We start from the raw sequence: 21,793 nt of genomic DNA on the forward strand, positions 1-21,793 counted from the left end.
GAATATGAGTAGTTTTACTTTCTTCCTAAATAACAAGGATAAACAAAAAAGTATATAATACTTTATATTTATTGATATTATATATTTTTAATCTCCCTTTTCCAGTTAGCTTATTATTACCAGAGGAAAGGTTGGAAGACCTGTTTGATATGTGCAGACACATTCAGAGCAGGTAATGTGTTGAAATTTGAAGATTTGTTTTCTGTAATTTTTATTTTTAAATTTGAGGGCTCATTAACTCTTTATCTCATAGGGGCTTTTGATCAACTAAAACAGAATGCTACTAAAGCAAGAATTCCATTCTATGGAAGGTAGGTGTTTTTTTTTTTTTTTTAATTTTGATACTCAGGTGCCTTAGCTTGTCTATTTTATGCTATCTAGTCACATAATCTATATTTATAAACATAAATCCTCTCTGGAACAAAGTTGGGATATATTTAATAATATTAACTTTTATTATAACATGACTGTTCTGATTCAGCCTGATAGATCAGAATTGACATTGTTTACTTTTTAATTCTGCCTGGCCTGCTTATCATCCTGCCTTTGCATGCTTCTGACCTCCTTCTGCTTCTCTATTCGTTTTATTTCTGTCAAGACCTATCTGAAGCATTCCTTGATTAAACATACAGTGGTGAATTCTATTCTGTCTCTTTCTTTAGTATATCATTTTAAAAAGTTTGATCACCTTAAAATGGCTTATAATCTACAGATATCTTAGGTATTCTGATCATTGCTCTCGTTCCTTTTATACATTGCTATTCTGTTAGGTAGTTTGCATATGTTATAATGATTAATTAAAAGAAATGAGTCCTCAAGCCCTGGCTGGTGTAGCTTAGTGGATTGAGCACAGGCCTGCGAAGCAAAGGGTCGTGGGTTCGATTCCCAGTCAAGGCACATGCCTGGGTTGCAGGCTGTGTCCCTAGTAGGGGACACCTGAGAGGCAACCACATATTGATGTTTCTCTTCCTCTCTTTCTCCCTCCTTTCCCTTCTTTCTAAAAATAAATAAATAAAATCTTTTTAAAAAGAAAAGAAATGAGTCCTCAAGATATGGAAGCCTCCCAAGTGTCCATCAGTAGATGAGTGGATAAAGGGACTATGGAATACTATTCAGCTGTAAAAAAGAAAATGTTACCCTTTGTGACAGTATGGATGGACTTGGAGAATATTATGCTACATGAGATAAGCCAGTCAGAGAAAGACAAATGCTGTATGATTTTACTCATATTCACTGACTGTCAAGCAAAATAGATACAGACTCATAGATAGAGAGCATGCTGACAACTCTGGGAGGGTTAGAGGGTGGAGGGATACAGCAAAAAGGAATAAGGACTGATGTCCATGGATACTAGTGTGGTGATTATGGGGGTGGGTGGGAGATCAAGAGGATAAATAGTAATGGGAAAAAAAATGAATCTAGATTGAATATAGAAGGACTTGTTTAAGGAAATAGCACTTTTCTTAACTTTATTAAAGTAAATGGTTTATTTTACCCTCAGAAAGAAAGTTTAAAGAAGCTAAAATTTGAAGTAATTAAATAGATGACATTTTGTTAGTCATTTTCTTCTCCTTTATGGCCGACCAAAAACCTGAACTTAGTGAACTTTGGCTATATGTTCTTCATTAAAGGTTTTTTCTTTTAGTTACATTTTATGATAATTTTGAAGAGATATATTAAAGAATAATGTTAGGAATTTTGTTTTTAGGATAAGAACTGTTTCTAATAATAGATTTGAAAATCATGGGATAATAAACAGTTATATCTGTCAGATTCAAAATTTGCAAGTGATACAATATAGTTGATAAGTACTTGAACTTTTGGCCAAAACCAGAGCATTAATTCTTAACCAGTATTCTCAATACCATTTATTAAATAATCTCTCCTTTATTCATTTAACTTAAAAAAACATATGACATATGGACTCAAGTATTAGTGAGCTTTGTTTCCTCATGGAGGGCTGAAGGGAATGGGACTGGGGAAGAACTTGAATTATATGTGCAATATTAAATATATATATAACCTTTGGTGGGGGGAGGTAGTAGATACAGAACTGTTACATAATTTTTCCTGTTTTTTAAAAAAACACTATTTTAATCAAAAGTTTTAAATGAAAGAAGTGCAAGTACTAACAGTTTCACTGCCCAGTTATCAGTGTTTAGCTTGTCCATCTGTGCTTGTTTTCAGTGGCTATACAAATGAATACACAGATATAGTTAGATAAATAGATCACTTTATTTTCTTTTCTTTTTTTTTTCTTTTAGAGAGAAGGGAAGGGAGGGAGAGAGAGGAAGAGAGAAACATGTATTGGTTTTGCCTCTCTCACGTTCCCCAACCCAGGACTGAACCCAAGCATGTGCTCTGATGGGGAATTGAACTCACAACTTCTGGGTTTATGGGATGACCCTCTAACCAACTGAGCCACATCAGCCAGGGCAATAGATGGTTTTAAATTGAAATGGAATCTTACAGTGCTTTGTACTTCAATTACTGTGATAGTGATTATATGGGTTATATAAATTTGTCTAACTCATCCAAATGAACATTTAAAATAGTGCATTTTATTATATGTGGATATACCAATATAGAGTTGATTAAAAAGGGGATCTTATTGACAAAATAGTGATGGAGTGAGGTGCTGGTTGTTGTTTCTTGATCTGGGTGTGTTTGCTTTGTGAAAATTCATTGACTAGAGCCCTAGCTGGTGTGGCTCAGTGGATTTGAGCACCAGCCTGCAAACTGAAAGGAAAATTCATTGAGTTGATCATTTGTGCAACTTTTCTATGTGTGTTATACTCCATCAAAACAATTACTAAAAAATGGGATTTTTTAAAAAAAGATTTTATTTATTTACTTTTAGGAAAGAGAGGGAGAGAAACATCAATGTGTGGCTGCCTCTAGTGCATGCCTTCTACTTGGGGACCTGGCCTGCAACTTAGGCATGTGCCCTGACTGGGAGTCAAACCAGCAACCCTTTGGTTTGCAACCTGTGCTCAGTCCACTGAGCTCCACGAGCCAAGGCAAAAAATGGGATCTTAATAACTCTGTCACAAACTATACTGTTTAAGATAATTCTTTTTTATGACATTGTATTTCTTTGTATGCGTGTATGTATTTAATCAACTTCCTTCTTATTAACATCTTTGATCATATTTCTTTGCACAATTATAAATTTTAATTGGATCTTACATTTAAAGTACATGGTCATAACTAGTCTATATCTTCTCTTTTGACATTTTCTGGCCTATTCTCACCAGCTTATTTCCCTGAATAGATTTTATAATTCTTTATTAAGTTTTAAAAAAGAAAAAGTCTTCCCAAGATTTTGATTGGAACTACCTTGAAATCAATTAATTCAAGGTAGAACTGACATCTTTGCTGTGTTTGTGTAGTTCCATTTAGGAACCTTTTTTTGTTAAAAAAAATTTTATGTCCTGGCCCTGGCTGGTGTGGCTCAGTGGATTGAAAACCTGCCTGCGAAGCACAAGGTCACTGGTTCGATTCCCAGTCAGGACACATGCCTGGGTTGCAGGCCAGGTCCCCAGTAGGGGGTGAGCAAGGGGTAACCCTCTACAAATTGATGTTTCTCTCCCTCTCTTTCTCCCTCCTTCCCCTCTCTCTAAAAAATAAATAAAATCTTAAAAAAAATTTTATGTCCATACCAGTAACTTTCTTCAATTAAATCTCACACATATTCTTATTAAGTATATTTCTACCAAATTTATATTGTTAATTTTGGGGGAAAACTTTTTCTTTACATTATCTATCTTTTCACCTGACAGTATCTATATGTATAAAAAGTTGCCACTAATCAATTTTTGAGGATTGTGAAAGTATAATGAAATAGGAATGAAATTAAACTTTGTGGAAGACATTTTCATTTTAAAAACCAAAAGTCTAAATGATCAGACCATTTGATCCAAGTTCAGCCTGTAGAAATGTGTCATAACAATTTCAAAGAAACAGCACTACTGTATTTCTCATATCGGCTGTATTTTTAATAACAAGAAATTGGAAAGACCTTAAATAGCCTATAATAAGGCATTTATTTAATAAATGATAGCATAGCCATCTGATGGAATGCTGTATAGCCCAGAAGTCATGTTTTACAGGAACATTTAATGGTTTTTGTAATGCTTACAAAAGGATGTTGAATGGAAAAGCATGTGTGAAACCCTAGGTAACGCAAATTCAATTACTATACTAAAGGACATGTGTGAAACACAAAGTAACATAAGTTCAATTACTGGATCAAAAAAATGAAAGAAAACACAACTCAGAAAAGTCATGCAGCAGAATCATACAGGATTTTGTAATTGAGAAATTGGATACTCCTTTATGCTGATCTAGAAGTAAATTCAAGAGTCCCCAACCCCCAAAGCTCACCCGAGCTCCGCTTCTTGTCCCTCCGCCTCCAGTCTTTCACAAAACCTGTCCCTGGTGCCAAAAAAGTTGGGGACCATCGAGCAAATTGCTATATTTAATATTTATTAGAGTTTATTCTTCTAAACTGAAATTGAGATCATTATGACTTTTCCAGAACAGATTAAAAGTATACTAAAAATTTCCAAATTGCTAGTATTTGGAAATTTTGTGTTGTGGTTGTTCAATCATTTGTCTGTGTTAAATAGCTACACAGAAATGGATCCTGTTATCATTGCCTCTGAAGGAGTGGAGAAATTCAAAAATGAAAATTTTGAAATTATTATTGTTGATACAAGTGGACGTCATAAACAAGAAGACTCTTTGTTTGAAGAAATGCTTCAAGTTGCTAATGCTATAGTAAGTAAGCTTCAATTTAACATTATAAAGACTGTTAACTTAATTTTAAACCTGATTGAGTTTACGATCCATATAAATTATTTTTTGCCTGTAAAACAGATTCCAAGTAACTTATTTTTGTTTGGGCACTTTTATCTCTATGATAAGGACTTAATCTTCTGTACATTAAGTATAAAATTTTCATGAGCCAATATCAGAAAAATAATTTCCTAGCTCATTCATCTTATTAGCATGGATGAGAAAACATAACAAAAAAAATTTAAGAATTAACCTTCGGTGGCTGTTGAATTTCCTTTCTATAAATATTTACATTAAATTAGAAACATTTAGTTTAAGATGAATTTTCAAAGATTTTCAAAATGAAGCATTCAAAAATATTAACCGTCATTTAGTGTCTCATTAAAATTGTGACTGGCGTGGCTTAGTGGGTTGGGCATCATACCACGAACTGAGGGATCACCAGTTGGATTTCCCATCAAGGCACATTTCTGGGTTACTGCTGGGTCTCTGGTTGGGGACATGCGAGAGGTTAATGTTTCTCTCACTCATTGATGTTTCTCTTCCTCTTTCTCCCTCCCTTCCCCATCTCTAAAAGTAAATTTTTAAAAATCTGTTAAAAAATAAATAAAACAAAATTGTGATTGAAGTAACTTGAAAAGAAGGAGCAGTTTATAGCTAATTTGTAGCACATATTATAAACCAATGTTTTGCCATTGGGGTGGAGGCAGAAATTCTTTGGCTAATGGTTAATGCTAGTCAGTTTCTTTTTAGCTGTGCTATTATTTTGACGTAGTTGATCAAACTAAGGGAAATAGCCTCACCTCTATTGTATTCACTTTGGTTTCTGTGTATGCTTCTACTTTTTATTTCTCTCTGATTTACTTTTGCTTTTCTCTTTGCCAAGAATGTGATTCTTCCAGGTCTTTGTATAACTTCTTTCTGTTTATGTATGCCTTGGCTCAAATGATACCTCTAGAGAGGCCTTCTTTGACTACTGTAACTAAAGAAGTCTCCGACACCTCAAAACTGATATTCTTTATCCCATTTTAATTGTTATGTACACTTGAAATATTGTCTATTTATTATCAGCTTCCTCTGACTAGAATGTAAGTCTGATGAGGAGAAGGATTTTCTTATTAAATGGTGCCTAATACATAGTACTCCCTCAATAAATATTTGTTAATGGAATGAGTAATTATAATAAATATTTTACATAGCTTCTAATAATGAAATTGCTGAAGGTCAGTAAAAATATGTATACTTTATATTTTTATTTTCTAGCAACCTGATAACATTGTTTATGTGATGGATGCCTCCATTGGGCAGGCTTGTGAAGCCCAGGCTAAGGCTTTTAAAGATAAAGTAGATGTAGCCTCAGTAATAGTGACAAAACTTGATGGCCATGCAAAAGGAGGTGGTGCACTCAGTGCGTAAGTATCATTGATGCTCTTGTCCTATATCTTAAGCTTATGTGGGTGTGGGTGTGTTTATGGCTTTCATATTGATCATTTAAAATATGTTCTGATATTGGACCTAATATGATCTGTAAAAGAAGTTTAAATAGAAACAAAATTTTGGAGTTACTAGAAACTTGAGCTATGTACCTTTGTCTAGTTAGCTTTGAAAGAAGTGAGAAATTTGTCTTCCTTTTATGTTTTCTTTTTGCAGAGTTGCTGCCACAAAAAGTCCAATTATTTTCATTGGTACAGGGGAACATATAGATGATTTTGAACCTTTCAAAACACAGCCTTTCATTAGCAAACTTCTTGGTATGTATGCTAGGGGGATACATACAAATCTCCAAGAAATAGTGTGGATCTTTAAGACAGATTAGGATTGTAATCCTGCCCTCTCACTAACTACTTCAGGAAAATAATTTCCTTCCATGATTTATCTTCCTCATTTGTCAAATAGGGCTGATGATTAGAGTGGTAACATGGGTTATTAGATGGCAAGTTCTTTGGAAAAGTTTTAGAGCACAATACAAAAATATGTGGTTGTAGTTATAGCAGTGGTAATGGCAGTAAAACTTCTGTAGTGTCTCCAGGTGTTATAGAGAGCATGGAATATGGAATTAAACCCTGGGCTTTGTCACTTAACCTCTCCAGCTTGTTTTCGCACCTATAAAGGGAAACAGAAACAACAGAGCCTGTCTCACAGGGTTATTACATGTGTACATGCATTTTGTGTAATGTAAAGCAAGGTGTACTATTGTTAATTCTACTTTTTTGGATATTACAGGTATGGGCGACATTGAAGGACTGATAGATAAAGTCAACGAGTTGAAGTTGGATGACAATGAAGCACTTATAGAGAAGTTGAAACATGGTATAATGAGTAGCCAAAAGCATTTAATCTCAGATATCTTCTCTTATTTTCTTATTAATAAAGTTAGTTTTATTTTGTTTGAAATGATAAGCCTATTATGAAAGTCAGTTCCTCAGATGTTTATTTTTAGATGATTTATATGCACACCATTTTAAATCTCAGGCATCTGAGTAATTATGAAATACATTTTATGTTTTTTCTTGTAATCAATTTCCTTAAAGTTAAAATTGAGACTTTCATTGGGTTCTTTGAAGTAAAACAGGTTAAAAGTTAGAACACTCTCTTTTAATCTACTTACAAATTATGAATATGTGATAAAATATGTAAAAAAAAAAGATAAGCATAGCCCATGGATACAGACAATAGTGTGGTGAAGGCCAAGGGAGGTGGGGGTAGGGCTGGGTGGAGGTGAGCAAAGTGTGAGGACATCTGTAATAGTGTCAACAATAAAAACAAAAAAAGAATGAAATTAAATACACAAGCATATTTTCTTCACATTGAAATAGAGAAGTATATCATTGTGAGTAAGAGCTCAGGTTCTTAAATCTAACATATAGTTATATATGGTATAACTATACCATATATAGTTATGGTATATAGAGTGATGCAAGGAGGTATCACTCTTAATTTCCATGGTCACATGCTATCTTGCCTTTTTGCTCCTTCTAACTCATCTCATTAGGTACCTAGTCATTTACCTCTGTCTTTAATGTTGGTGTCTTTCAGGGAACATTTTAGGCCATCTTCTTTCTCTACACCTCTTACTCATATCTATGTGTTTACTGGACCAGTCATGGATGTTTTATAGATAGTTCAAATTCAACATGTCCTTACCTTCCCATCCCACTCCATTGTCATCATCAATGAATGGTAAATTCATTTGTCTTTTTGCCTGTCATAAACTTGGATGTTGTCATTGACTCTGATCTCTTCCTCATTCAGTCTATCCCTTTTCCCATCATTCAATTAGTCCCCCCTAATTATCTCCATTACCTCCCCTTCTCTCTAGCTCCTCTGCATCTATGAAAGTTCACCTTTTGCCTAGTTTATTCTAAATCTTTTAACATCTTCTAACTTCTTGTACTTTTCCACTTGAGTCAATTTTTTTATACTGTAGCCAAAATGGTCTTTCAGAATGCAAATCTGATTTCATTACTGCCTTTCTTAAAATCTTTTCAGCAGCTTCCCATTGCTCTTTGAATGTTTAAATGACTGCCATCTAGCTCACATCTTCCATGTCACGTTTTGACATGGTTCTTAGCATTCCATGTGCTAGTCAGGCTGAGTTTCTCTTGGTTTCTCAAAGGTATATTGCTGTCTCAGCTCTGGGACTTTGCCCTTGCACATTGCCTATTAGACAGGTATCTCTCTTCTTTCTACTTCTACCCTCCTCTCCTCAGCCAAACTGGCTAACTCCTACTCACACTTCAGGTCTCACCTGAAAGGTCTTACAGGGACATTTTACCTGCTTCTCAGGCTAAGAAGAACCCTTTGCTCTTTATTTCCATTGCATTCTGTAATTGTTGTATTATTCATCACAATTATTTGATGTCTGTCTTCCCTGCTTGAAGATGAAGGGAGGTTTCACAGTTCTGTTTTCTATCTTTTATGTTCACAGTACCTAGCTCAGTTTCTGGCACTCAGTAGATCTTTAGTAAATATTTGTTGAATGAATTAATCTATCCTTTATTGCCTGAAATTCCCTGCTTTCCACTATCTAACTAGCCTTACCACTGCTTTCGCTACCACACTAAACTGGATAATATATTCCTAGTCAGTCTGCTTTCTGAGCCCTGGGTCATTCCTTATGTCTCTCCATATTTTGCTTCTACTGTTAATATTCTATTCAACTCTGAGGTCACTAAGGGCCTTCTAATTTGCAAGTGACCTTTCTTTTTCCTTGGTTCCCAATATTTAACAGTGTTATCTGCTTTTTCTATTTTCAAACTCTTCATTTGGGTGCCATGACAGGTTTCCTATATTATCACAGCTTCAATTGTCACATCTCTATAATGGCCAAGTAAGTATTTCAGCCTTAACCTTCTCTACCGCTATTTCATTCTGCACTTTTAGCTGCCTGCTATAACATTTCTTTTTAAGGTATTGTACTGCCACTTCAAATTCAGAATGCCTAAAACCAAACACCTTTTCCATTTGTATCTTTAGGACATAAATAGAAAGCACTTTTTCTCCTTTATCTTGTTAGTTCAGTTTTTTAGTTGAAGTTAAGTTGCATGTGATTAAATGCTCTGGTTGTAAGGATATTATTTCATCACTTTTGACAAATGTTCAATAATCCATGCTCCATCATAAAACATTTCCATTACTCTAGAAAAATTATTCCCCTTCCCAGTAAAGCATATTACAGGAATCCTAGATTCCTATATTATAGGAATCCTAGATTCCTATAATACATCCTTTTTTAATCCTAGAATACATCCTTTTTTTCCTATATGATTTCTTTGACTCAGGATAATATTTTTATATTAATTCATGTAGTTGTACTTACTTGTAACCTGTTCTTTTATTTCTGAGTAGTAAGTATGTCATCCACAGTCTACCCATTTTCCAGTTTATAGACTTCTAAGCTGTTTAAAAAACTCCAAATAATCATCTAAAGTGTTTGCCATTTTACATTCTCACCAGCAATATATGAAAGTCCTGCTTGTTCCACATCTTTATCTGTTTTGTTCATTAAATTCCACATATAAGTGAAATTATATGGTACTTGTCTTTCTCTGACTGGCTTATTTTACTTAGCATAATACTCTCCAGGTCCATCTATGCTGTTGCAAAAGGTAAGATTTCCTTCATTTTTACAGCTGAGTAGTATTCTATTGTGTAAATGTACCACAGCATTTTTATCCATTCATCTAATGGGCATTTGGAATGCTTCCATATCTTGGCTATTATAAGTAGTGCTGCAATAAAAATAGGGGTGCATATATTCTTTCAAATCAGTATTTTGGGTTTCTTCAAATATATTCCCATAAGTGGAATCACTGAGTCATAGGCAATTCCATTTTTAATTTTTTGAGGAAAATTCCATACTGCTCTCCATAATGGCTGCACCAATCTGCATTCCCACCAGCAGTGCACGAAGGTTCCCCTTTCTCCACATCCTCGCCAGCACTTGATTAATTGATGATAGCTATTCTGACAGGTGTGAGGTGACACCTTAGTGTGGTTTTAATTTGCATTTCTCTGCTGATCAGTGATGTTGAGCATCTTTTCATATGTCTATTGGCCATCTGTACCTCTTTGTTGGAGAAGTCTCTATTCAGGTCCTTTGTCCATTTTTTTTATTAGATTTTTTGTTTTTTGGTGTTGAGTTGTATGTCTATTACAAATTTTGGAAATTAACCCCTTATCAGATGTATCAGTGAGTATGTTCTCCCATACTGTGGGTTGTCTTTTCATTTTGTTTTGGTTTACTTTGCTGAGCAAAAACTTCTTAGTTTGATGTAGTCATATTTATTTTTTGTTGTTTCTCTTGTCCAAGGAGATATATCAGATAAAATATTGCTACAAGAAATGCCTTAGATTTTACTGCCTATGTTTTCTTCTAGGTTTCTTGTGGTTTACAGCCCAAATTTAAGTTTTTAATCCATTTTGAGTTTATTCTTGTGGATCATATAAAATGGTCTAGTTTCACTTTTTGCATGTATTTATACATTTTTTCCAGCATCATTTATGGAATAGACTGTCTTTACCTTATTATATGTTCTTGCCTCCTTTTTGAAATATTAATTGACCATAAAGGTATGGGGTTATTTCTGGGCTCTCTGTTCTGTTCTGTTGTTATGTCTATCTGTATTTATGCCAGTACCATGCTGTTTTGATTACTGTGGCATTGTAGTAGAGTTTGATATCAAATAGTGTGAATCCTCCAACTTGATTCTTCTCCCTCAAGATTGCTGTAGGCTCCACATCTTCTTTCTTTAAGTTTTGGTGTGGTCAGGCTTTTTAAGTTTAGTCATCCTAATTGGTGTAGTTTGTCTGCCATGTTTTCAGGTTTCTTGTGTATTTGTTTATTCCATTTTCTCTGATAGAATGTAAGCTTCTCTAGGATAGGATCTGTGTATCTGTATATTCTCCACTGCATATTCTCCACTGCATCCTATGATCTTACACATAGTAACTGCTCAATAAATAGTTATTGAGCCCAAAATATTTATATATTTTATAAGTGTGCTTCAAGGTGAACCCTTGATTAAGGAAAAGATCAGTTTTACTAAATGAAATGTACATTCTCTAATATATCTGACTCATTTATATTGTATTTCAGGTCAGTTTACATTGCGAGACATGTATGAACAATTTCAGAATATCATGAAAATGGGCCCCTTCAGTCAAATCTTGGTCAGTTATCCTAAAACGTTTTTTTCTAACTTCTTTTGTTTTTCATTAAAATTTCTAAGAACAGATGAACTAGCTTTAATTAATTTTAATAATTGGGTAAAAATATATACTTTAAAAACTTAATGTTAAGCCCAGACCATTATGGCTCAGTTGGTTGGGTGTCGTCTTGCAAAGCAAAAAGTCTCTGGTTCGATTCCCCAGCCAGGGCACACTCCTGAGCTTCAGATTCATTGAAGTTTGAACCCATCAATGTTTCTCTCGCGCTGATGTTTCTCTCCCTCCCTTCTCCACTCTCTAAAAACAAATAAATAAAATCTAAAAAAGAAAAACTCATGTCAGTTATTAAAGCCACTAGTTAAATGTCAACATTCTGAACAATTAATCTCAAGCTATTACTGATTTATATCTGTTTTAGGGTATGATTCCTGGTTTTGGAACAGATTTTATGAGCAAAGGAAATGAACAGGAGTCAATGGCAAGGCTAAAGAAATTAATGACAATAATGGATAGTATGAACGATCAAGGTAAGATGGTAGATTACTTGTTCTGAATATCAGCAAGTTGAGAGTTTCACTGTGTTCTTGTGGACAAGATGGGGAAAAATTTTAACTGCAAGATTTTTGTTAGGTAGATTTCTATTTGTTTGAAAGCTCTTACTCATAGGTTAGTGATTATTAGATGGACATCTTTGAGAGAAAGTTCTAGTGCAGTGCTTCCCCAAATGAGTTCCATGGAATGAACACTAGGTTTTCATGATGTTGGTAGAAAGAACTTAAAAGGGGAGTTCTGTAGTCAAATAAATTTGGTGGAATGCTGAGTTAAAAATAAACTAAGTTTATTTATTATAAATCTCCTCAGAGTTCTAATATGCTAACATGAAATGGGATTTGTGAAAGAGGGATACTTTAAACAATGTTTGCCAACTTATTTTGCTCTGAAACTGACTGTTCATTTTTCAGTCTTCTCACATGAAATACATCACTTTTTTTTTCTAATCCTTTATTATCACTGCCTTCTATACTTCAGGCCTTTTATTGGTTCTCATTCTGTTAGCATTTCTAGTCCCATGAGCCCTTCTGTTTTTACTTGTTTTTAAGCATCCTTTCTGATTCACTACAGCAGGTATACCACACATATCTTTTTTCTTTCTTTCTTTTTTTTTTTTTTTAAGGCCTTCTACTCTACCACTTGACCTGGCCTCATTTCCAAAGGAATACAGGCTTTGGGCATTGGATTCTTTCTGTCTTTGGCTAACTTACTGTAAGACTGTGAGAGCCACAAACTGTTTTTCAAGCTTTTTTCAAGGTCCTCTCAGCATCAATAAAATCCTTTCCTCTAGTCTCCAGTCTCGCTATACCTGCTGACTTATTCTCCCCATCAGCATATAAATATTCTTAAATTCACATTTTCTGGGCTTTACTTCTCCCTCATGCTTTTACTCCATGTCTCTTTTCACTCAAGCTTCTTAAAAGAATAGTTTATATTATTCTTGAACTACTGAAATCTGACCTCTGTCCCCACCATTACTCTGAAATAGACCATACAAAGATCTCTAATAACCTTCTGCTGATCTACTCCAATGGATGCTTTTCAGTCTCTTTCTTGACCTTTACAACATTGGCTGCTAATCACCTTTTTTTCTTAGTTTCTTTTATACCATCTTCCCACTTTAACCCTTACCTTTCTTGTTAATTCACTCTCTTTCACTGGTGTCTTTCTCAGTCCACCTCGTAAGTGAATATATGCCACAGGGTTTTGTCTTCAGGTAGTATTTCATATCATTCTTCTCATTTTTTATTTTCTTTTATTTCCCACATCTATGCTTTGTCTACTGACTAATTGGTTGTTCATTCCTTGTAGTCTCTGCCTCTTTCTTTGAGCTCTAGGCTTTCATAGTAACTTATGTAAGATTTCGTTTTTCTTATCTCTGTATCTCCAACACTGCAAAAAGTTTTGCATATAGAATTGATAGTTGCAGCCATATCTAGATTACTTACTCTGTCCAAGGCACTGTCCTTAATGTATATTAATCCACTTAATTTTCACAACTATTAAGGGGTAGTTCTGGGGTCAAAATCCATTGTTATCTAGCTTTTGCAGATCAGGAAACTGAGATACAGGGAAGTTGAGTAATTTCCTTACTAGCTAAAGAGTTGAGAGGCTGGTCTTCAAATTCAATTATTCTAGCTCAAGAGTCTACACTCTGGATCACCTTCTCTCTAGGTACTCACTAAATGGTGGGCGGACATCTCGTGTTTTCATGTTTGAAAGTTTTCTGAGGCATATCAAATCCAAAATGTAGTGCTTCTCCCTTGGTGAGTGATACTTCCATCTATCTACTCAGTTGCCCAAGCTAGAAACTGGGGTCAACTTAGATTTATATCCTTGCTGATTTTCTATCTAGTGGTTCTATTGATTGTGGAGATAAAGTATTGAAGTGTCTAACTTTTCTCTTTTGCATGGTGTCAGTTTTGCTTTATGTATTTGAAGCTTTTTTGTTGAGTGCATTCATATTTAGAATTGTTATGTCATCTTGGTTAGTTGACCCTTTATCATTATGTATGTAATGTCCTCCTTTGTTCCTGACCTTCCTTGATATTAATACAACCACTTCACCTTTCTTCTAATTAGTCTTTTTTGCATTGTATAATTTTTCCATTCTTTTACTTTTAACCTATCTATATCATATTTGAAGTGAGTTTCATGTCAACAGCATGTAATTGGGTTGCTTTTTTCTTTTAATACATTCTGATAATCTCAACTGATATATTGATCATATATTAGGACTTAGTTCTGCCATTTTATTATTCTGTTTGTTCCTGCTGATTTTGTTCTTCTGCTTTCTCTTTTTTACTTGCCTGTGGGTTACTTGAACACTTTTAATGTACCTATGATGTTTTTGAGGGTATCTCTGAATAGTTTTCTTAGTGGTTGTTCTAGGTATTACAGTATACATATATATTTAACTTATCACATGTTTTGTATCCATGTTTTACTACTTCAAGTGGAATATAGAAACCTAAACATCACTTCAGATTTTAGTGAGTTCTACTTCCTAAATTCTTCTCATATATTCCCTGTTTTCTTTGCCTCTATATCCCTTGCATTATTCCATATATTCATCATTTCTTATCTGGATTTGCTACAGTAGCCTCTTAACATTTCCCTTTCTCTTTTTCACTCCTTTTTTTAATCTTTCTTCCTCACTGCCACAAGAATGGTCTTTCTAAATATAATAGTTCTGGGGTCAAAATCTTTCAGTGGTATTGTCTTTATGATGAATTCTAAACTTTTAAATCTGGCATATAAGTTCTGTTATAACTTTGTCCTTACCTACTTTTGCAACTTCTTAAATCTCAGCTCTTACCCATGCTTGGTTCCCTCTACACACAATTTTGACTCCAGGAAGCCACATTCTACTTCCTGGAATGTCCCTTGCTCCTTTCTCTTCTGTACTTAACTCATACTTGTCCTTCAGGACTACTCAGAAACTACCACATGGAGCCTTTCCTGACTTCCTTGCTTCTTTACATTACATCTCCTTCTGCTCTTTGCTTAACTCTGTTGTATTGCTTACCATGACGTGCTATTACTAGCTTATCTTTTTTCTCTCACTCTATATGAGCTCTTGAAAGGAATATGACACACATTTCCTAAATATTTTATAGTGAAGATGTGGCTTAAAAGTGCATTTATGAAATGGATTTACAGGTTTTAATGGACTATAAGCTTCTTATGAAACAATTTAATCTTTATTTGTGTTGTATTGGTAATCAAACTTCACCTGGATTTCAGTTCCCTCTAAACAGTAAGCTTAGAGGGCATAGACAAATTAAAAGTTGTATTTAGAAAAATGAGGAATGATAAATGGGATTCTAAACCATATTATAAGAGAAACAGAAGACTTGGATATGTTTGTCACATAGAAAATTCATAGGTGACATGTGCCTCTCAAATATTTGAAAGCCTTATTCTTTGTGCTTGGGAAGGAGATATTTATGCAAATAGGAAGAAGTATCAGGCAAACATATTTCATTTTAATATGTGAAAAGATTTTCCATAATTACAGATAAAATAGAATGGCAAAGATTGCATTATTTTAGATAGTGGGTCTTCTCTCCTGGGGATATTAGCAGTGAGACTAGATGACCACTTATTGGGGGATATTGTAGAGAGCATGCAGATATAATAAAAATTTTTACTAAAGGTCATCTCATTTCTGAGATTGTATGCAATTAACACCAGGAGGATGTACCTCATATTCTAAGAGTTATCAAAACACTGAAGCGAATTAACTTATTTTTTATGTTACAGAAAGGATTAAAATGCTAGTAGTAATTACTTGATTACAGGAAATACAACAATTATTCTATTGATTATAGGTAGAATTACCTATTGCTGTTTGCTTATATGCCTGAACTTATGATTTATAGGTTAATAGTATTTAGAGATAAGATGAGCACTTTTGTTCTTTTTTGAAATGTACCTTTCAGTTCTGGTACATGCTCTGGGGAGCAGTTAGATATGAGATATAGAAAGGGAGGGTGGACATGGATCTCAGAGGGTTTCAGAAAGTTTTGTTTTACTTAAATAGTAGGGTAAAGTATGTGTGTTTTTCCCTAGCTTATGAATATTATGAATATTCTTTTGAATGTATTTCCATGTTTAACTTTTAAAAATCAGGCCAATAAAAAAATAAAATAAAAATCAGGCAAACAGGTCATAACAGTTATTAAATCTGGTGGCTTGACAATTATATTTGTTTTATGTGTGTAGGAAGATATTTACACATAACTGCTTTGATAATGAATGTTAACTGTATGTAAATGAAAGTAATTGACCTTTGCCTGCAGAACTTGACAGTACGGATGGTGCCAAGGTTTTTAGTAAGCAACCAGGAAGAATCCAAAGAGTAGCCAGAGGATCGGGTGTATCAACGAGAGATGTTCAGGAACTTTTGACACAATATACCAAGTTTGCACAGATGGTAAAAAAGATGGGAGGTATCAAAGGACTTTTCAAAGGTAAGAAAAATAAGCTGATCATTAGTTAACACACTCAAAGAAAGTTGAAAAACCAAAAATTAAAACCAGGAGTACTGCCAGTATTAGAAAATATATTGCTGAACTTCATGTTATAATGAAATTATAACATTATAATGATTCATGTTGCAATCTCTGAATTATGTTTTTGTGTTCAAGATAATAAACCCTAATATTTTAAAAGACAGATCATGATTTTATTTTTTGAAGATCTAATACATATTTAAGAATATGGAGAATATAAGAAAAAAAAATTTTAAAAACCCATTACCTTTATTCCCCAGAGTTTTTAAAATTTAACTTGTGTTTTCTTCTGATGCATCATGACTATTTTCCATATTAATAGTCAAATAGTTTTCAAAATATAACTTTTAACCACTGAATACTATTTTAGTTGAGCATCTATCTTTTGTTTAATGCAATGCTTCTTTGTTGGATATTTAGGCTGATGCATCTGCTTCTCTATCAATACCAGTTCTTGCATCAGTTTCTGTGCCATCTTCCATGAGGCTAGGAATTTTGTCTGTGAGATCAGAAACATAGTAGATGCTGAGTAAATGTAAAATTTAATATTTCTAATTTAATGGTTAAATGTTTTTCAATATGTGATTTTTAGATTACTAATCAAATTGAACATGCTTGTACATTTGCTGGTTTGAATTTTCTTTGTGAATCACCTCTTAGGTTCCCTGTTTACTTATTTCATTTTTTCCGTTATTGCTTTGTAATTACTCTTTAAAATCCTTGGTTTATATCTACAAATAGTTCTTTCCAGTTTTTCGCTTGTCTTTTTTTAATATTTTTAATGAAGTTTTTTATGTTTAATGTAGCCAAGGCTGTTTATAATTTTCTTTGATTTTTTTAATGCTTATAAAAGTTTTTCCATGTTGCTACAAAAGTAGTCACCTATATTTTCTTGTAATCATTTTGGTTTTATTTAAATTTTAGGTTTTACTTTTTGTCCTATCCACAATTTATTTTGCCCTGAATTGTGTAAGGTTAAAAAATAAGCTTGTTTTTTAAAAAGTTAATCAACTGTCCGAGTCCTCTTTTAATTTTTTTCTGTATTGTAAACACTATTAAAGTGTTTTTATTATTTCAAAAAATAGTGATTAGGTCCACACTAAATATGAATAGTACCACTGAATAGCTGTCTTAAAAAATGAGTGTTTATAGATGTTATCACCTTTTGACTTTGATACTTTTCTTACTTTCCTTGCTTGCTATATCCTAGTTTCTCTTTTGTGACAAGGGATAAAAGTTAGACAAACATATTTAAAATTGGTTATAAATCCTAACATCACATGCTATTTCAGATGGTGATTAATAAATACGTGTAGTTTAACATCTTTCCCAAATGACCCTGACTGTTCTTGATAGAACTGTTGCAGACCCATCAATCAGATATTATCTAAGCATTGATACTCAATATAGACACAACCCAGATGAAGTGGCCATTGCCTGTGGGGCATATCCTTGTCACACCCAACTGTTAATATCTTGTGTAAGTTTTAAATTCTCAGAAACAAACTCTTACGACGAATCACCAATGAACATACAATTCGCATTTTACCCAGGTTTAATTATTTTTCACAGATTTTATTATGTTGTATTAAAAAACATCTTTTTTATTCATAGTTCTTAGATCATATAATTACTCAGATTAGCCAGCTTTGATCAGAGAATCAGGGGCAGCTTTGGTTTTCATTTTCCTAAATGCTCCTGAGAGGTACCAGAATTAATGTTCCTTTGAAATAATTTTGTTGGAACAGTTTTATTTATTCACTGCTGTTGAATTGATGTCTTTCGCCTCCTCCTTAATCATAGCAGTTATTCTCTAAAGGAAAGCTCTTACCTGTTCTACCCGAGAGTACGTCTCTGTCATTGGCTGCCTTCTTCAAGGCAGTTTTAATTGTGTGTGGAAATCTATTGATAAATGGAGTTAGATTATTTATCTTTCTATTCTCTGAAGCTTTCTGTTACTTTGAATAGTTTCTTAGATACATACAGATTTTCAAGTTCTCTCAGACTCATTCCTTTCATATTCATTTATCAGCAATCCAGGCTCTTTCCTAATTAATCCATATCTGTAAACACAGTTTTGTTTGGCATTCTCCCATATTACTCTTTAAAAAGTGTCTATGTAGCTTACATTAATGGCCTCTGGATACAGTTTTGTTTATAGTGGCTTATTCATAGGTATAACTAAAAGTATTAAGAAAAATCTTAGCCCTGAAGAAAGTCCCTTAAATTTTCCTTAATAAAGAATTTCACATATACTTTCTCAAAAGTACATATGTAATTGAGATAGATTAAAAGAGAATATGTACAAATAGAAATAATTGTGTTAGAATGATAAGATTATAGGTGATTATTTTACTTTTTATTTACTCAATTTATTAAACTTTCTGTTATACCCTGATTGTATTACATTCTATAGTGACTCAAAATGTTTATTTATTTTTAGGTGGTGACATGTCTAAGAATGTGAGCCAGTCACAGATGGCAAAATTGAATCAACAAATGGCCAAAATGATGGATCCACGAGTTCTTCATCACATGGGTAAATACAAAGTTGTTGTCAGTTGCTAATACAAAGTTTATAAGGGTTGAGTTTTATTTTACTTGTTTGTTTAATCCTCAGCTGAGGACTTTTTTTTTTCATGCTTTTAGAGAGAGGGGATGGGAGAGAGGGAGGGAGAGGAACATCACTGCAAAAGAGAAGTGTAGATTGCCTCTCATATGCATCTGGACCAGGATGGGACCTACAACCTACATATGTGCTCTGACCAGGAATCAAACCCTCAACCTTTTGGTTTTGGGACAGTGCTCCAACCAGCTGAGCTGCCACACTGGCCAGGGCTATAAGGGTTGAGTTATGATAAACCTTCTGGTGAGAGATTATGAAAATCTGTTCAACAGATGTGTGATTTGAAGGAAATAGCCATCTGAATTCTAAGTTGAATGGTTGTAATAGTGCTATATAAACTGAGGTTTCATTCACTTGTCTGCTTGCCCTTTGAGCAAGTTGTTTAATCATCTTTTGTTAATGCTTATTCTGGTGACCTTTTGTCCTGGTTTAGAACATGGATATTTTCAGTGATGAGACTTTGGAGTTATATAACACTTTTGAAACCCAACTCCACTTTTACTATGTAGCCTATAAAATGTTCCTTATACTTTCTGAACCTCATTTGCCCCTTCTTTAAAATCATTAATAATATCTCATCAGGAAATTGTGGCAATTAAATGAGCTAATATATGTTACAGTGTTTGGTACAGTTCTGGGCATATGGTAGATGTTCAATAAATGGTTAATTTCTCTGAGTCCTATGAAATAACTCCCTTCCCTTCCAAATTGATTATGATTTACAATAAAACTCTTTTGGACTTCCCAGAAAATAAGCTTTTTGTATAGATTTATTGAATCCTTACTGTGTGACAGGTACTGTTCTAAGGTCTTTTTCGGCATTATCTCATTTATATGAGGATACTGGTGAAGGTAACAATTTTGAATTGGTGTGTTCTTTAAGGCTGATGACTAAATTGCAGTCAGAACCCAGTATATTTTTAGAAGTTAAAGTACTTATTAGGTAAAATTAACAAGCGTTTCAAGTTCTACTTAATAATTATTGGATTTTACTCTCTCTCTCTAGGTGGTATGGCCGGACTTCAGTCAATGATGAGGCAGTTTCAACAGGGTGCTGCTGGGAATATGAAAGGCATGATGGGATTCAATAATATGTAAAGAAGTTGCCTTAATATAAACTGACTCAGTTGATTACGTTAATTGCTGAGACCTCAGAGTTTCCTCTTTTTGCAAATGGGGAATAAAAGTATTTTTCTTGCCTGTCTTGCCCTTTTTCTCTTCTCATCATTTTTCCTTTTCTTCCTTCCTTCTTTTCTCCTTCCCTTTGATAAAAGGGAGGAATATATGGTTTTTGTGGAAATCATATTTTTGCTTTAGATTTTCTTCTGTCAGTTTTTACCATCATAACATTCTTAAGTTAAACAAATCATGATGTAAAATTTTAGTACTTAAGTTTTTAATTGTTGCAAAGGCCAAGCATTACATTTGTAAAAAGTCCTGGTCAGTAGTTACATGATTTCTTAATAAAAGTGCTGTAAAATAAACTTCAAAGTCGTTATAAGTTAAGGGTTTGTTAATTTTCTTTATGGTTTGAATCTGTCAGTGTATCAATTAAAAGGCAGACAGAAAACCAGTAGTTCTGTGCCATATAAAGCTATCCCTAGAAGTATACCATTAATGGGAAATATGATAGAGTAACAACCATTAGTACAAGGAATTTATGTTTAACTTAGAATAATTTAGATAGTTTTGCCATAGAAAATGTTAGCTCTGCCATTTAAATTAAAATTGTACCCTGGCGTGTGTGGCTCAGTTGGCAGGAGTGTCACGCATAACTGCAGGGTTGCAGGGTACAGTCCTGGTGCAGGACTGGTACAGAGCGCATACCTAAGTTGCGAGTCCGCTTCTCTGTCCAGGCTCGTATGGGAAACAGACAATTGATGTTCCTCTCTCACATTGTTTCTGTCCCTCCCTCCCTCTCTTCCTTTCTCTGAAAAGCAATGAAAAAAAAATCCTTAGATGAGGGTTAAAAAATAATAAATTGAAATTGTGAATTTAGTTGCAATTCACAATATAGTGTTTTATATATAACTTGCATTTTTACCTCATATTTTGGAAGCCTTAATGGCAATATTTGATTGTTTTGAAAAGCCAATTTTGTTGTTTCTTACATACCAAAAATTTGCTTGAAGAAATTAATATACTTTGATGACAGTAATTGTGAACATTAGGGTGTCACCATTATAAATTAATAATAGTGAAACCATAACAAGATTGATCTGGTTCTTGGTTACTTTGGATTTCTCCACAGTTCATTTAGTACAATGAGTCTTAAATAAGTTATGGAATTATTTTAAAGTGCTAAAAAAGTAATTCCTATTTATTAGTGACATCAAGAAGATAATAGATATGGTGTAGTAATGTATTTTCAACTAGGATAAATCAGCAAAGGATTGATTTACAGTAGTATGAGAGAGTGAAAGAAATAGCCAGTTTTTATAGTATTTTTTATGACAGGTGTTTTAAGGTCTCAAGTCAAAGTATTTTTAAAAAATAATTACATAAAGAATGCAACTGATTTTTCGGCTTGCTTAGGTAGAGATTTTATACCCCACTAAGTTATTTTTACCATCTAAAAACTAGAATATTACTACAGAACATTGTATACCTTGAGAAAATGACGTATCCT

General features: G+C 33.7%; 1 protein-coding gene across 2 annotated transcripts in view; it reads left to right on the top strand.

Moving 5' to 3' along the window:
• Nucleotides 1-20,665, top strand: part of SRP54 (signal recognition particle 54) — a 39,904-nt gene extending 19,239 nt beyond the window's left edge. For both annotated transcript variants that reach the window (XM_045848522.1, XM_045848521.1), the window contains 11 exons: nucleotides 106-172; nucleotides 254-311; nucleotides 4,632-4,782; nucleotides 6,064-6,212; nucleotides 6,451-6,551; nucleotides 7,024-7,110; nucleotides 11,399-11,472; nucleotides 11,888-11,996; nucleotides 16,326-16,496; nucleotides 18,982-19,077; nucleotides 20,171-20,665. In XM_045848522.1, coding sequence (XP_045704478.1) covers nucleotides 106-172; nucleotides 254-311; nucleotides 4,632-4,782; nucleotides 6,064-6,212; nucleotides 6,451-6,551; nucleotides 7,024-7,110; nucleotides 11,399-11,472; nucleotides 11,888-11,996; nucleotides 16,326-16,496; nucleotides 18,982-19,077; nucleotides 20,171-20,262 — 1,155 coding nt within the window. In that variant the 3' untranslated portion in view covers nucleotides 20,263-20,665. The remainder of the gene's footprint in view (nucleotides 1-105; nucleotides 173-253; nucleotides 312-4,631; nucleotides 4,783-6,063; nucleotides 6,213-6,450; nucleotides 6,552-7,023; nucleotides 7,111-11,398; nucleotides 11,473-11,887; nucleotides 11,997-16,325; nucleotides 16,497-18,981; nucleotides 19,078-20,170) is intronic.
• Nucleotides 20,666-21,793: the final 1,128 nt, after the last annotated feature.

The sequence above is a fragment of the Phyllostomus hastatus genome, unplaced genomic scaffold (assembly GCF_019186645.2).
Source record: "Phyllostomus hastatus isolate PE091 unplaced genomic scaffold, TTU_PhHast_1.1 phas_contig_62, whole genome shotgun sequence".
In the NCBI taxonomy this organism is placed as follows: Eukaryota; Metazoa; Chordata; class Mammalia; order Chiroptera; family Phyllostomidae; genus Phyllostomus; species Phyllostomus hastatus.